Genomic DNA, 16,227 nt, shown 5'->3' on the forward strand with positions numbered 1-16,227 from the left:
AGGCCTACAGGCAACCCAGTGGGAGCTGTCACTTTTTTCAGCCAGCAGGGCAGCAGCTTCTGTACAATATACAATGTACAAAATAATGCTTGGAATTCCAACATTTCTGAATTCAGGGTTTTAGCTTTTTTGCTTGAAATCCTGAGCTGAAACTTTGAATTCCTTTAATTCCAAATAATTGTTACATACCAATTACTTGCTAACATCCTTGCCATACTATACTGTCAAAACATGCACTAATTAATATGATATTATATTTTTTATATTAACAGCTGCTTTTTCTCTCGTAGCTTGTTGAGGCAAAGTTCACTTTGGCATTGATTTTCTGCACCCACTGGATAGTGTTCCTATGATTCATTTGCCGACAACAAATAAGTACAACATCTCTTAGGAGGTGGAAGTCTATCAATATCCTTAATCTAACTGATGTCATTGGAGTCCTTAGCTGTTATTGCACTCATAAACAGATGTTTGCTGTGACAAGTAACATGTCAGCAATCTTAACTGGGGATGAGCGAGCACAATTTTAAAATTCGATTTTGCAGCTAACCAGGTCGTTCTTGCTTACTGAACATGTAAGTGAGAACGGCCTGTGTAAATCCGCCTGTTGAGATCAAATTTTTTAGGACCTGCAAGAGCAATCAGGGGAGCCGAGCTGACAGCTGATTGCTTTTGCAGCCCTTTAGTATGTGTTCTTGGGTAGAGATCCTCCTGTGCGGGATCCTCGGGGCACTAGAAGATAAATGAAGGCTTGCCCTCATTTAACCTCTGGAGCCCTGGGAGGCAGAAAGAGTACCGCGGCTGCAATGCAAGCCCTCATTTAACTTCTAGTGCCCGTGGATCACACACAAGAGGATTCCCGTGGCTGCATTGCACCTCCTGTAATGATTTCCTCGATCTTCCGATAGGTCTGCGAAATCGGTTCCCCGAAATTTTGCAGACCCATCGGAAGTTCGAGGAAATTTTTACAGGAATGCCAGAGGCATTCTCGCTCATCCCTAATCTTTACATGTAGCTGCAGTTCCTGGATCGTATGTGCTGCTCTCACTGTGTGCTCCCTTCATGTGCTGTTTACCTATTTAGGTATGTTTTTTTGTCCTTAATCTGTGTGGTTTTCTTTTTTAATTATAATAATACAATATATCTGATTCATTATTTCGATGTAATGTTTTGCTATGTTACTGGTCGGCTGTTTGTTTGCCTTTTTCTTGTATCTTTCTAAAATCTAATAAAAAAACATTGAAAACTAAAAAAATAAAAGGAAATCCATTGATACAAACTGACATTTGGGAAAGGTTCCCTATCTTTTTGGCAATATTTCCATTCCACCAGGACTGAACCCTATACATTTTACAAATTGAAAGTGGTATTACTGGGGTACATCAATTTGTAAATGGAGAAGGTTTGGTCTTACCACCAGGGGAGAAAACCTCCAGATGAAATATAATATAACATCATTGAGCAATAGAACTGGCTTATGGAAAGATTACTCTTTGTGGAATTTTGTTTCTATTAATAAGAGAAAAAACTGTTAGTTGGCTGGTTCATCACAGTGATAAATAGGCTCTTTAGTAGCCGTACATTTTGTGGAGGTTGAACACAATGTAGAAGTTACAATTTACTGTGATTGAACAGATACGGTGAGCCAAGAGAGGGGCTGAGTATTTGGATAGACTGTTCCAAAGGGAGCTATATTTTATTTCCAGTCTTGATATCGCTCAAGGGATTCGGGATATAGCTCAAGAGTTTAAATATTTAATTTCTCAACTAACATAACTTCATCTACTTACATCTCAAACTCTAAATAGCGGATTCTAACAATCCTTCCCGCACTGCCTCACTCACACATTAGTCAGACCTCATGGTGAGTCATTTTGTCCACCAAATTTTCAAATTACCAAAAAACTTCTAAACCTATACTTACTATCAATATATATTTCAGAAATTCAATACATGTTGAACTTTAGGGATGCACTGCTTCAGCCGTCCCCCATTAAATCTGTACAGCATTACTCTAAATGTAAGTTGATGTCTCCTTGTTAGCATCTATGTATGACTTGTTATTGATTATATGTATATACAAAGTTGTGATTTTGCCCTTATTTATGTTTAGATATACTTCTGTCTTTAATGGTCCCCTGAGGAAGCCTAAAGGTGAAACGGGTCGGGACCCAATTGCACCTTCCTTCCTAATACTAGTGGGATTATCTTGTTTAGAATAGAGATGAAAACCACCCCCCTTGTTTTGGGACACACTATGGTGTTCTGTTACTGTACATATGATGTTTTGTTTGTAAAATATCATTTTGTATTTGTACTTATATTTTCACTGTATTCAAGTCCCTTGATTTAGGAAACAGTAGTGAACCTTATGACTAAACATTTTGCCACAACAAACAAATACCCTGTCTTTTTTTCTTCTCTTTACTACATTTAGAACAATATTACCATAAGGGTATGTGGCCTGCTTTTGATTAGCAGAGATTGATCAGCATCTTTCCTTCCTTTATTCTAATCTTTAAATGAAACAACTCGGATGCAGTTAAACTGCAGACTTTCAGCTTTAATTCAGTGGGCTGAACAAAAGGATTGCATAAAAATGTGAGGAACTAAAGCCTTTTTTAACACAATCACTACATTTTAGGGGTTTAAAAGTATTTGGACAAATTAAAAAGCTGAAAATAAAATGTTCTTTTTCAATACTTTGTTGAAAACCCTTTGCTGGCAATGACAGCCTTTAGTCTTGAACTCATGGACATCACCAGATGCCGGGTTTCCTCCTTTTAATGTTATGCCGGCCTTTACTGCAGCAGCTCAGTTGTTGTTTGTTTGTGGGCCTTTCTGTCCAAAGTTTAGTCTTTAACAAGTGAAATGCATGCTCAATTGGGTTCAGATTAGATGACTGACTTGGCCATTCAAGAATATTCCATTTCTTTGCTTTAATAAACTCCTGGGTTGCTTTGGCTGTATGTTTTGGGTCATTGTCCATCTGTATTATGAAACACCTCCCAATCAATTTGACTGCATTTAGCTGGATTTGAGCAGACAGTATGTCTCTGAACACCTCAGAATTCATTCGGCTGTTTCTGTCCTGTGTCACATCATGGATAAACACTAGTGTCCCCGTTCCACTGGCAGCCATGCACGTCCAAACCATCACACTGCCTCCACTATGTTTTACAGATGATGTGGTATGCTTTGGATCATAAGCTGTTCCGCGCCTTCTCCATACTTTTTTCTTGCCATCATTCTGGTAAAGGTTGATCTTGGTTTCATCTGTCCAAAGAATGTTTTTCAAGAACTGTGCTGGCTTTTTTAGATGTTTTTGAGCTAAGTCTAATCTAGCCTTTCTATTCTTGAGGCTTATGAGTGGCTTGCACCTTGCAGTGCACCCTCTGTATTTACTTTCATGCAGTCTTCTCTTTATGGTGAACTTGGATATCGATACGCCTACTTCCTGGAGAGTGTTGTTCACTTGGTTGGCTGTTGTGAAGAGGTTTCTCTTCACAATAGAAATGATTCTGCGATCATCCACCACTGTTGTCTTCCGTAGATGTCCAGGTTTTTTGATGTTGCTGAGTTCACCAGTGCTTTGTTTCTTTCTCATGATGTACCAAACTGTAGATTTTGCCACTCCTATTATTGTAGCAATTTCTCAGATGTTTTTTTTCTGTTTTTGCAGCTTAAGGATGGCTTGTTTCACCTGCACGGAGAGTTCCTTTGACAGCATCTCGTCTGTTCACAGCAAAATCTTCCACATACAAGGACTCCCCCTCAAATCAACTCCAGGCCTTTTATCTGCTTAATTGATAATGACATAACAAAGGAATAGCCCACACCAGCCCATGAATTTGCCCTTGAGTCACATTTTTAAGCAATCGTTTTGTTTAACCCACTGAATTAAAGCTAAAGTCTGCAGTTCAACTGCATCTGAGTTGTTTCATTCAAAATATTTTGTGTTATTGTACAGAGCCAAAATTAGAAAAAAAGTTGTCTGTCCAAATATTTATTAAACTAACTGTATTTACAAATAAATGAAAAGTTTAAATGTTTCTATTCTTGTAGGTGTTGGGTCTGCACCCCCTTTATTCCACTACTAGAGTCTGTTTACTGTTGATATGGGCTCTTATATTTATGCATGTGCTGTTCTGTAGACAAGTAGTATAGCTGGTGCTCCATGTGCCAGTGCTCAGCCAAAATTTAGGCACTGGCAGTCTTGTGCACAGACTGCCTAGCCCTTTGTTTAGTCCTATCTGGGACTGTGATCATACTAAGTGTGATTCAGAATGATTTTACTTCTGAGGCTATGACATGCCCAAATAGCTTGCCTATGGGAATCAGGAGGAGTCAAGTCCTCCTTGCAAAAGGGGTTTCTTGTACCCCAAATCATTAGTATCTGGAATTTTGTGTTCCTTTACTGGCTGAGCTACATTTGCTGTTGTAACATTGCTTATCTAGTTGTGTAGTCATACATATATTTGTAATAATAAACTTGCACTTGTTACTTGTTTGTAACTTTTGTATATACTAATCATATGTTACAAAGTTTTTCTTCTTTTGATCTTACATAGTAAGAATATATAAAAGGTCATATATAAAAGCTTTTTGCACATCAATCCTTTTTGTGTGGTGTACTTACTCTAAATTTTCCATACATTTGTGTGGTTTATATTCAGGTGTTTTGCAAGCACTGTAATATGCTTGTCTCTTTGGTGTTTTTATATTTAGGATGTTAAAGGTACCAGTCTAACTGATTTTAAATGCACAAAAACACTAACACTAATATATAGAAAATGCCACTAGGTGGTCTGGAAAAATCTCATATGTGGCTATAAAAATATTTTTTTCACTGATGAGTTGGGGAACAGTATATAGATTGAAACCTGTAGGCAACAATGAAGAACAATTAAAATTAACTTCTGGTTTGAGGATCCACTTATGCAAGTTAAATTTTGTGATTTCAAAATTGTTGACCCCCACTTGCTGAACAGTACAATAAGACTTCCCCATCATGCAATACCATCAGAGAGGCTTCTTGTCAATCCCAACTTCAATCTGCAGCACAACAGTGACCACAAAACACACCACAACCATACAAAATACTTTATGCCGTGAAAAAGATACTTTGAAGCCTGATCTTAACAAAAATCAAGCAAATATGAATTTACTTGTACAGCCATAATCAAAGATAGGCGGCTTGGAACAATTAACCACATAAGTACCTTAAAAAAATATGCAATTGTACCCAAGATAAACTCTGCTGGGCCCACTTTAGTGCCTCTAATTTTATCACAGTACCATATATGCATGAAACAACCAAGTTAAATTAAGATTCACAGATCATTCTGTCAGTCATTAGGAGTAATAAAATTGTCTAATGTGTAAAAAAAAAGTGTATGACAAGTTATAAAAAGCACAAGTAAACAAAATATCATACAATAACCCTGTTTTATTTTGTTAGTAACACAAAAGCATGTAAAATCATTTTTAGAACCCTGGGAAATTTCTCTGATACAGCAGCAAACCCTATTCAAATGTATCTGAAAACTGTGAAACAAAACTTTGCAGTGAGCAAAATGAGTTATTTGCATGCTCTGTGCTTTTCAATTCTCCAAACTGAACATCTGCATGACTTTGTTGAGTGCTGTAAAAAAGATCACATATGGCATCTCGTTGTGTTACAAATGAATACTTTGATTCCTTGCTGCTGTCCTGCAAGCCTTGTCACCTTCGCTGTCCAAAAATACCACGGGAATGTAAGAACCCCTGTCCAGGTAAGCCTGAATTCTGATTTTTCAGTATCTAGAACATCAGTTTTGTTATAACTTCTCCTTAGATGTGTATAGTCTGAAAGTAGATGTATATAATAAAAGTTAATAAAAGTAGTGCCGGGTTCTTGTAAGCCATAGATATACTGACTCTATTTTTGTAAATCAATGAGGCAATAATATACTAAAAGAAGTGTGTTGAAATACGGAAAACTGATAATGTTAACTAGCATAATATAAAATATACTAGCCAGAGGTACATTTTAAAAGATCAACTTTAAAAAATCAAAAGGTAATAAAGTTATGAAGGGTAAAGTTGGGTAAAGTTATACATTCCATGTAAAACTGGCATCCGGCTGCCAAAATATGACTTTTAAAAGAGCTTTCATAAAATCTTGCTTATTCCATTGTTCAACAATAATTGGGAATTCAGAAACAAACCATAAAATGAACTTGTACCAACATAACTGGCAGAAACATTCAAGACAAGAAGATGTATATGGCTGACTAATCTTTTCCCCTAAATGCGGAATATGCATACTGGTACCCATAAACATAACAATTACAAAGTTAATTATCTTTCTACAATCTAAGTTTTGGTTTTGTATTTCAAGTCTTCATTGGGCAATGATTTGTTTTCCAGCTTAGTAAGTGGTCCAGTAAATTTGTAATTGTAACTTCTTTTTTTGTAACAAATACTTATAAATAGGAAAAAGTGGTAATCTAAGATAAATTTGCTTTAACATAGCTTTTTGGTATGTTAATGGCTTTTTTTTACAAAACAGGGAACCAGAGATTCTCTCAAACATTCCCTCATTGGAATCTTCCAGGAATCTTTTAATTTTCAAATTCAATTTAATTTTTTTTTTTGCTTTCTTTTGGATCAGCTATGTATAAATATTGGTATACCTAGTGCTTGAACTTCATGTCTTTTTTTTGTCAGTCTGACTTGACTCAGGGTGTCATGTGAATTGTATTGAATAGTAAAAAAAAATAAGTATGAGCTGAAAATTGATAGATAAAAAAGGCCACCATCTGCACCCACATATGGCCATAGTCTAATATTTACACAGCTAATTTGGAATCATGGTGAAACATATTAACTTTACATTCAGTTTTGGCAATATTTTACTTTTAAACTTTTTTTTTATTATAAATACTAGTAAAACAGTATTTGTGACTTTTCAAGTATTTGTGTATTGCACCGGATCCATTCTAATTATGGGCAAAGACCCATCTAATTATGGGTTATGGGTTATTATGGGTTAGCTTAATAAGGTCCAATCTTGAGATCAAGCAGATTGTAATTACTTTTTCTGGTCAAAGATATATTTTTGCCAACCTAAGGTTCATTATAGGCACAAATACTTGATGTTTGCCGACTCAAAAAACTTAAAGAAAACTATATTGCATACATTAAATTGGATACCAGGTATGCAGATGTAATTAGAAAAATACTATACAAACGTTTCACGGCACTCATACCAGCTGACCAAAAACATTTTATTTTTAGTTACACTGTATACATTAAAATAGCATTATTTATTTATTAGTTTTCTTCTAGATCAGTCTTTACAGATACATAGTTTCTAGTTAGACTTTAAAATTCTTGCCCCTGCCCTGTACTTTTATTTAAGCTATAACTTTGCACAGCCTGCTACCCATATTACTGTGTTTATGCTAGTTGTTTATATGCTTTTTTTTCTGCTAAATTGAAAGGTACTCAGGGCTACAATTTTCTCAGTTCTCAGCTCAGTTGAAACAATCCAAAAAGTAAGAGAATATAAAAGAGAGAAAAAATAATTTTTTAAAAAGGTTTGAAATGCCAATTTTGAGTGTAATATCACTAGGAATGGTTTATTTTGCCAAATTTAGGAATGTGGGACAGTATTGGGCCCGCACAAGACCTGCTGTGTACTAGGGTTAACAGATGGAGTTTTATATCTAAGGGAGTTCTGAAAGAGGTAGAATTTGTGTTACCTGAGTGGATGTTATTGCTCAGGTGTGGTAACTGTCATATTTTGGAGGGATGTACCACTAGGAGGCATTATGTATAGTTCAGTGGTGGTTTGAGTAGCTGATGATGGCTGGGATCCAGGCAGGCAGCAAGCATGTGAGGTCAAAAACAAAGCCAGGGGTCAAGTACCAGAAGGAAACTAACGCCCTGGTCAGTACCAGTATTTTTCAGACACCAGTCTCCCAATCTAACACTGCAGTCTTTATCTATAGTAAGCCCACGTTCAGCCTCGGGAGACTGCGTCTCCCAATACTCGGTTGCCCCCAGGACTTAATATGCAAGGGATGGTGTCTGGGGATGGGCTGGCAGCAAGCCAGGAGCCCACAGAAAAAGCAGTACCAAGATTCCAACATAGCCAGGTCCAGAATACAAGGCAGAGGTCATACATCAAAGATCCGTCCACCAAACAAAGTACACAAGGGCAAAACACAAGCAGAGTACAAACGATAAGTCCAGAACAGGCAAGGTCAGGAACAGTAAATCACACAAGTACACACCAGCAGCAAGTCATCCTAGCTACAACAGGCACTGGTGACTGGGTGCAGAGAGGCTTTAAAGTTCCAGCAGCCAATAGCAGTGAAGGGCTGAGTCAGGAGCTGATCAGCCTCTAGAATTCCCTTCAGCTGTGCACAACCTAACAGTGGATGCAGTGGATGCCATAAAATACATCAGGCTGCACGGCTAAAGGGAAGCAGGGGCTGCTGTTATTTCTCCATACTCTTTGCTGCAGCAAGTGACATTGCTGGGCAAAATAGTCTGCCTGGGATACTGCAGTAGCCTGATTACTGGCCTGATAAGCATTTCCTAACAGCAACAAAGAAACCCTGGGAACACAGGATGCACCGTAACACAGGGTATGCAGAAGAAATAGGTAGACACTGGAAACACAGGTTACATAGGGGTCACTTATAGCGTGGGGGAATGCAGAAGATCAAGAAGCAGAGAGACAAGAACTGCACAAGGGACAACAAGAGGTTAAAACAGGAGCTGAACAGAGAAACAGGGAATCGGGTGGCAACTGAGCAGGAAAAAGATTAGCAGTTTGGGGTTCAGCACTAGTGTGCAGACACGTTGCTCAAGCACTGAGTGCTGTGTTTAAACCAAGTAAATAGCCAGGATTTATTAAGAGGCTATCTCCTGATTGGCCAATGGAAGAGGTGTTGTAGATTATTCCTAGAAGATCAGGCTCATGGTTTCGGACTATACAGCTGTGCATTGGTCCTGGTCCCCCCCCCGAATATCACAGGCCAGTCTCACTCCATTTTTATGATCTGTTTCCTGCATAAAAAGGCAAATGTTTGTGCCACAATGGGAAAAAATTGCCAGTGTATATCTAAATGCTGCAATGTCACTTTATGATAACTCGCTGTGCTTTTTGGTGCAAAATGAACAGCCATGGATTCCTTATCCAATATTTGCAGTCTGGGACAGTATGGGGTCAGTCTGAATCCATGTCTGCAATCTGTTCACCTATTTTTCTGAGTTAAAAAATGTTATTCTTTACACCACCATAAGAAAATATTGGCAGATGTCAAAATGCTACTTTGTGATCAGTCACACATAGTTTTCAGTGCTGCTAAGCAAATTGACAAGTTTGAGTACATATGGCTGGAGCTACAAGATACCCCCCTCTATTTGTTTCCTGGAGCCACTTTGGTTTTATGTGATTATATTCCTGTACCTGTGGAACCATCTGTATTCCTGCACCTGGGGAATTATGCTTCGTAATTGGCTGTTTCTGATGGAGGTTAGGTGTTTATGCACATATTGACTATTTCTATATTGTGAACATACTGCTGTATTTGGTGCGTGTATTGATCTTCAGGGGTTTCCAAAAACAAGAATAAGAAAATATATTTTTTGCACCATTTGAAGTGAAGATTAAATTAAGTTGAGACTTTTAAGAGACTTTATATATATGTTTGATAAATTTAACATATTGGAGATAATTTTACATTAAGGTATAGGTATTGCACCTCCAATGTGCTGCTTGGAACCAGAGCAAGTTTATACATATTGTTTAGCAAAAGTATACATAGTAATGGCATGATGTTCAGAAACCCTTTTATTTTTTGGATGCAATTTCTGGACTAGTCAGACAATAGCCCCCTTGTGAACCCAACCTGACTTATTTGTTATAAAAAAGGACCTGATAATGACTAAAACTGGTTAGTACCACTTTTGCTGTTTTCTTTCTATTTTCTCACATTTTCCCCTTCTAGTTAACAAGAATTTCACTTGTTACATCTATCCTTTCCTCCCAGCATTCTCATTAATTTTGCTACCTGAAATTACCTGGCATCTCAGAAGATTTTTATTGCTGATCCTTGTATGATATTTGCTTTTGTTGTAATGGTCTGTTGAATTCATATACGGTGGTGTATTTTTGTATCTTTTCACTATTGTTCACTGGGAAGTTTACTTTATTTATAATTTTGTTATAAATATTGTAATGTAATATCCCTTCAATAAATAAAGTTTTAAAAAAAAGTTTGGCTTCAACTTATTTGAAATCATGCTGTGGAAAAAGAGACTTTGCTATGTATAATGAAGATTACTCAGAACATAACAGTTGTTGTTATTCAGAACATTAGTTGTTGTTACTAGTATTACCTTGAACCGGTCTGTATTTAGTTCTACAGTTATTTACAGTCTGATGTCTGGATTCTGACAAAACCCATATCCAAACACCACTGAAGGCAATTTCAAGGAAAATGCAAATGGTGTTATTGGCAATCAATAATTAGAGCATTAGCCCTTGTGTATACAGTACATGAGTATACTTTTTTAAGTTAGCCTGTGGTATCAACTTTAAATAATATTACGGACAAACAGAGAATGTCAGCTAAATGTGCTTGGAGGATTTATTTTTAAACAGTTTCATATCAGAGGCAGATGACCTATAAAATATATTTCTAAAATATTAGCTTGGTCTTATAGCAAAGGCAGAAAGCCTTTGGAATTTTTTTTTTAAGAAGTCAGTTATAACTGTGAAACGTGACCAGTACAAATGGAAATAAACTGTAAAAATAAAAAAATAAGTGAGCATGGACAGGTGAGTTGCATACAGGTATCACGTTTCATATTTGTTGGGACTGCCCAGTGATTCAGCCAGAAGCATGCATACTACATATGTTAAACGGTCATTGCCTTAGCGAACACTCCACCTTTCAAATGCAGCTAAGTCCTTGATCCCTTTGTTCTGTAAGTCCACTACTGTCGTCTCTATCTGGATGTGTTAGATACATGAGGTTGATCTCATGGAGGAAGTCTGTGCCGTTGCTGCAGATTGGGGTTGAGAAATTCCACCAGACCTAGATGGTTTGTTTGAAAAATGTGATATGCAAACAACTCACATCATATGGCCTTGATTAGACCTTGTTGCCTTTTTGAATTGTAGGATAATATGAAAGACAATCCTTCCCCCTTTTTCACCTTCCATTTATTTGTTGTTCCTGTATGGTTTTAACACTTTTGCTTGACCTCTCAAGGTGTTTATTTGTTGTATGTACTAATTGATGTGTTTAATTAGTTTTTTTCTTTTCCTGTCTATGATTATGCAACATTTTAATTGACATGACATTTAAGAGACATGAACTTTTTTTGTTTTGTTTTTTTGTATATTACCTTTCAATTTTCAATAAAAGTTTAAAGTGTGAAAACAATTGTGAGCAGGCAGGTTGGTTATTGTAGAAGGAACAAAAAATGTCATAATTCCTTGAGGCAATTAGATGTTCCTGGATCAACAGTTTCTGGTGTCATTCCTTTTAAACTTATTAAAACAATCTATGGATTGTGCTAAAACTACTTCCTAAGGGAGTTTTTTACACTTATTCACAGATCTTACTGTGAAGAATCCCTTCCGTATGCTAAGATCAAGTTTCTTCTCCTCCAGACCCAAAACGTGTCTCCTTGACCTTTGCAATAACTTTAAAGCATTTTCTCTATATAGACCATTTATGTATTTGTCTGGGGCAAGGGTGCCCAACTTTTAGTCCATGATCCACATACGGCCCTCTGATGATTCCTTCTCTGCTCTCCCTGCTCGTTTTCTTGCAGGGGGTGAGGCAAGCGCATTTCCTATCTTTCTCTATAAGATTGTGCTACCAAGAGAGGGAGCTTTCTGAGCATGCTCAGTGTTAGCTCCCTGAGAATGGGCGTGTACTATAGACCTTGCAATCAGTTGTGGCTGCTCTCTTCCCACCTTTGGGTATTCTGTTTCCCTCCCACATTCCAAAAACATGCAGTTAGGTTAATTAGATTCCCCCTATGATTGTGTTAAAGGTATATGGCTGTGCTAGCGACATTGGATTGTAAGCCCCTTTGGGAGACAGCTTGGTAAGCAATTACCTAAACTCTATCCACAACTTTCTCCTCTCTAAAGGCCTGATTTATTAAAGTTCTCAAAGGCTGGAGAGAATACACTTTCATCAGTTAAACTGGGTGATTCAGCAAACCTGGAATGGATCTGGTCCAGGATTCAAAACATTTGCTAGCAAATAACAAATTACTTTGAGGAAATCCATTCCAGATTTGCTGGATCACCCAGCTTCACTGATGAAAGTGTATTCTCTCCAGCCTTGGAGAGTTTTAATAAATCAGGCCCTAAATCTCTGAACTCTCTCTCTCAGTGAAACTTGGTTTTTCTATTCAGCCTCTCTTGCTGTCCTCCCCTTGGGAGGCCTGCACTTTACACATACCCCTAGACCTGCCAACAGATTTGGTGGTGGTGTGGGTCTCATTCTCTCACCTAGCTGTACATACAGAGTCCTTCCTACCCCGCCCTATCTCATTTTCTCCTAATTTGAAGTGCATTCCGTCCGTCTTTTCCACCCATGTTGTTGCTGTTGTCTACCCAGATTCACAATTTTTGTGAAACTTTGCTTCTTAACTCCCACATATTCCTTACCATGACCTGCCCACCCTGACCCCAATCATCCTTCCAAACTTTTCTCCATCAACTCCTCTTTTGAACTTACAGAGAACATAAATGTTGCTGGACACACTTTAGACCTTGTATTTTCCAAACTCTGCAACCCACCTTGGCAACTCACCATTTCCCCTTTCTGACCACAACTTACTTACCTTCAACCTATCTAATGCTTGCCCCTGTTTTCCACATCCCATACCTGGTAAATGGCAGAGACCTCCGTAACCTTGACCAAAACCTATTTTTAAACGCCTTACGACCCTATCCCCCTCTCTATAAAAAATTTAATTTCCAGATAAAGCTGCAACTCAGTTAAACCACACTCTTCCTTTGACTCTGGATAAAGTTTTCCCTGCTAACCTCATCCTGCTAACCCCCAACCTTGGAACAGCAATCACACCATACCCCTAAAAAAGACTGATCGTGCAGCTGAGCACAAGTGGAAGAATTCTGAGTTCATAGAGTACAAAGCCAGGCTACGACACCTTATTAAGTGAATGTGTGAAAGCTCGCAAGGCGCATAATCCATCCACTGGGCACGGCGTATTACTGTGTTCCCATGGCAAGTGCTTGTGCGCTCGCCCTTCAGATTAGAGCAATAATAAATAAGCAGTGAGGTCGAAAATTTCCCAATTATGATGAATAATTTTTAGCTGCAGGATTGATGTAGATCTGTCAATGGCGATGTCAAAGCAATCAATTAGAGCACACCTGGTCCCTGTTCTGTGTGCACCTACAGTCCATTAAAGGTCAATTTGATTCTTTAGTGCTTGTTCGTTTTTGTGGTGAGTGCTAACATTTTATGTTGCATTATACTAATTCAGACAGTTTTTAATTTATGGTTTGATTTGCTGCAGTTGTTTTAATACTTTTTCTTTTGGATTGGTTGCAACACTGCAAACTAATATCATCTCATCAGACAATAGTATGAATGTAAAAAAAAAAAAAAAATGTTCCAAGGCATTTTGGATCTGCTTCAAATTTTAATAAAGTTTTGCTTTGGAGAAATCAAATATTTGAAAAAATTATTGTTGCCAAAGATGTTATAATGTATACATATATCAAGGAATATATAGTGATTTCACGTGTGTGTGTGTGTGTATGTAAAAATAGATTTCAATGTATGTAAATACATATGCATTTTAATTTTCACTATTCAAACTGGACTGGTTTGTGCGGGGGGATTAATCAAGTAAGTTTGCATGTATGGTATTCATTGATGTGACTGTTTTGTAATCTTCAATATTGTTAGCTTCATCATTGCTGCAATGTTTTTGTGCCTGGTTTCTAATTACAGTTTCTGTTTAGCTATTCTTCATCAACTCTTTGTCATTTTATCCACAAATAATTAGTACAAATATATGCATGGTTTTCACTACAAACTGGTACTTGACCAACCTCGTTGCCTTTGTCCCATTCTGTCATATTGTCACATATTGGTGTTTGAATATAATATATAGGAAATTACGTTTATGAATAATTTGTCATGGGTTTTTTAATTTTTTTTTAATAGTCTTAGACATTTACAGAATAAACTGTGTTTTTTGACAATAACATACTTTACTAATGTTGATTTGCTGCCACTATTCTACACAACTCCTCTTATCATTTCTAGTATTGTTATAGGTTTGTTCTCATTGTACTGTGCCTTGTAGTTGCTGTACTGCCTGATCCTAGCACTATTGTATACAAGCACACTTCCACCTTTTGTCCATATAAGTTGTCAATTAGTTGTCCAGCTGAGTTGTGTATTCATTCTAACACACCTGGTGGTGATGGAAGAAGGTCCAGGTTGCCAAGCACAACATCAAACCACATTGGTTGCCAATCTCACAAGCGGAGTCAAGCACTTAGAAAGGAACAGATGTTCTGTTTTTGCTCAACTTTATTTTGCTCACAAAATACTAGATTGTATGCCTATATAATGCCAATTGGACTAGTATATAAAACTTCCAGTGACAAATATACTTTGCCCAAAACATATTTTCTTGCTTTTCCAGGCTTTCAGGGTGTTTATGCAGTTTGAATGCCATTTTAGATCTTGGCCCACTATATATTCACTTCCTAACATCAGCTTGGTAGTGGAAGCACATAAATGTGGATTCCTTCTTTAACCAGAAGCAATATCATCTATGAATGTGAAGTAGTCTGTGATGTGACTGACATTCCAGAGGCTTGCCAGAGATTCCCAGCATAGGGATGTTATCATCCTGTTAAAAAAAAAAAATTGGATTACATTATTAGGATGTTAGGCAGCATGTTAAATCATGTTTTGTTATCAGCTAGATGGTGCTGGGTTGTATTTTTCCTGCTTTTCTGGCTGCATAAGCAATGCTTGACCAAATCTGCACTAAATTGCACTCTGCCCCAGTTAGGGAATGTATTCTTTAAAGTGTCACATAAAGGCACAGCTCTTCCCTAAATTTGTCTATTTCATTTCACAAAGGCCTAAAGACTGTTTGCCCTGACTTAGACTTCCAGGTTTGGTTGTAACCCAAAGATGTACTGAAATATGTAATTCATACATTTTATGTACACATTTCTTTATGTAAATACTAACGCACAACAAGACGTTTTCAATCAGTTCATCCCTGACTCAACATCTCTCTGCGATTGCTGTGAGGTGGAGGCAGAATGTTGATGCACCTCTGGCAGTTACCTCTGGAATGTTCCAGCATGGTGTATGCACAGGTTGTGCAGGAGGCAGCATGTAATGATGACTTGGGCAGCTTTTCAGGGTGCGTACAGGAGTCCACCACCAGGCCGCGCCAAGCACAAAAACCGTGTTTTTAGCAGCCCAATGGTGTTCTCCACAACCATTCCCCCCTGCCCAGCTTTTCTGCAGACCCTTGTTGTAATTAAACCCCCCCCAAAACAAATTGACCTTAGAATACATTAATGACATATGACTAAACTAGGCACATTAGATTGTGAGCCCCTTTGAGGGACAGTTAGTGTCACGACTATGGACTTTGTACAGCGTTGCATAATATGATGGCGCTATATAAATACTGTGTAATATTAATAATAATATCATCTATTTTTTTAGGACTAAGTTGAGGATGTGTGCCATTTGAAAGAATGATTTTGTTAGGAAAAGATTGACTTTTAATGCAAGCTTGCTAGTGCCAAGCTGCCGGAGATGCACGACTTGAAGCGTACGATCCCGATGGCGGGAGAATACACCAGTGTGTTCTCAACGGCTGAAAATCTGTTGATAAATAGTTACATAGTTACATAGTAGGTTAGGTTGAAAAAAGACATAAGTCCATCAAGTTCAATCACTAGGGAAAAAAAATATCCCAAATATAAAACTCTAAAATACATAGTTGGTCCAGAGGAAGGCAAAAAAACCCTGGTACAATTTGCTTCAACAGGGGGAAAAAATTCCTCCCTGATTCCATGAAGCAATCGGATGTTACCTGGATCAACAATCACTGTTATTTTTTTTTTTTTTAAGCCTTAATACCCAGTTATATTCTGTGCTTCTAGAAAAACATCCAGCTTTTTCC

The 16,227-nt window shown here is 37.6% G+C and overlaps 1 protein-coding gene across 1 annotated transcript in view; it reads left to right on the forward strand.

Annotated features, from left to right (window-relative positions):
* The first annotated feature begins 5,654 nt into the window (after nucleotides 1–5,654).
* TNFRSF17 (TNF receptor superfamily member 17) overlaps nucleotides 5,655–16,227 on the forward strand; it is a 46,193-nt gene continuing 35,620 nt past the window's right edge. The window contains exon 1 of the mRNA XM_072418992.1: nucleotides 5,655–5,774. Within this exon, the coding sequence (XP_072275093.1) occupies nucleotides 5,663–5,774 (112 nt within the window). The 5' untranslated portion in view covers nucleotides 5,655–5,662. The remainder of the gene's footprint in view (nucleotides 5,775–16,227) is intronic.

Source organism: Pyxicephalus adspersus, chromosome 7, assembly GCF_032062135.1.
Source record: "Pyxicephalus adspersus chromosome 7, UCB_Pads_2.0, whole genome shotgun sequence".
NCBI lineage: Eukaryota > Metazoa > Chordata > Amphibia > Anura > Pyxicephalidae > Pyxicephalus > Pyxicephalus adspersus.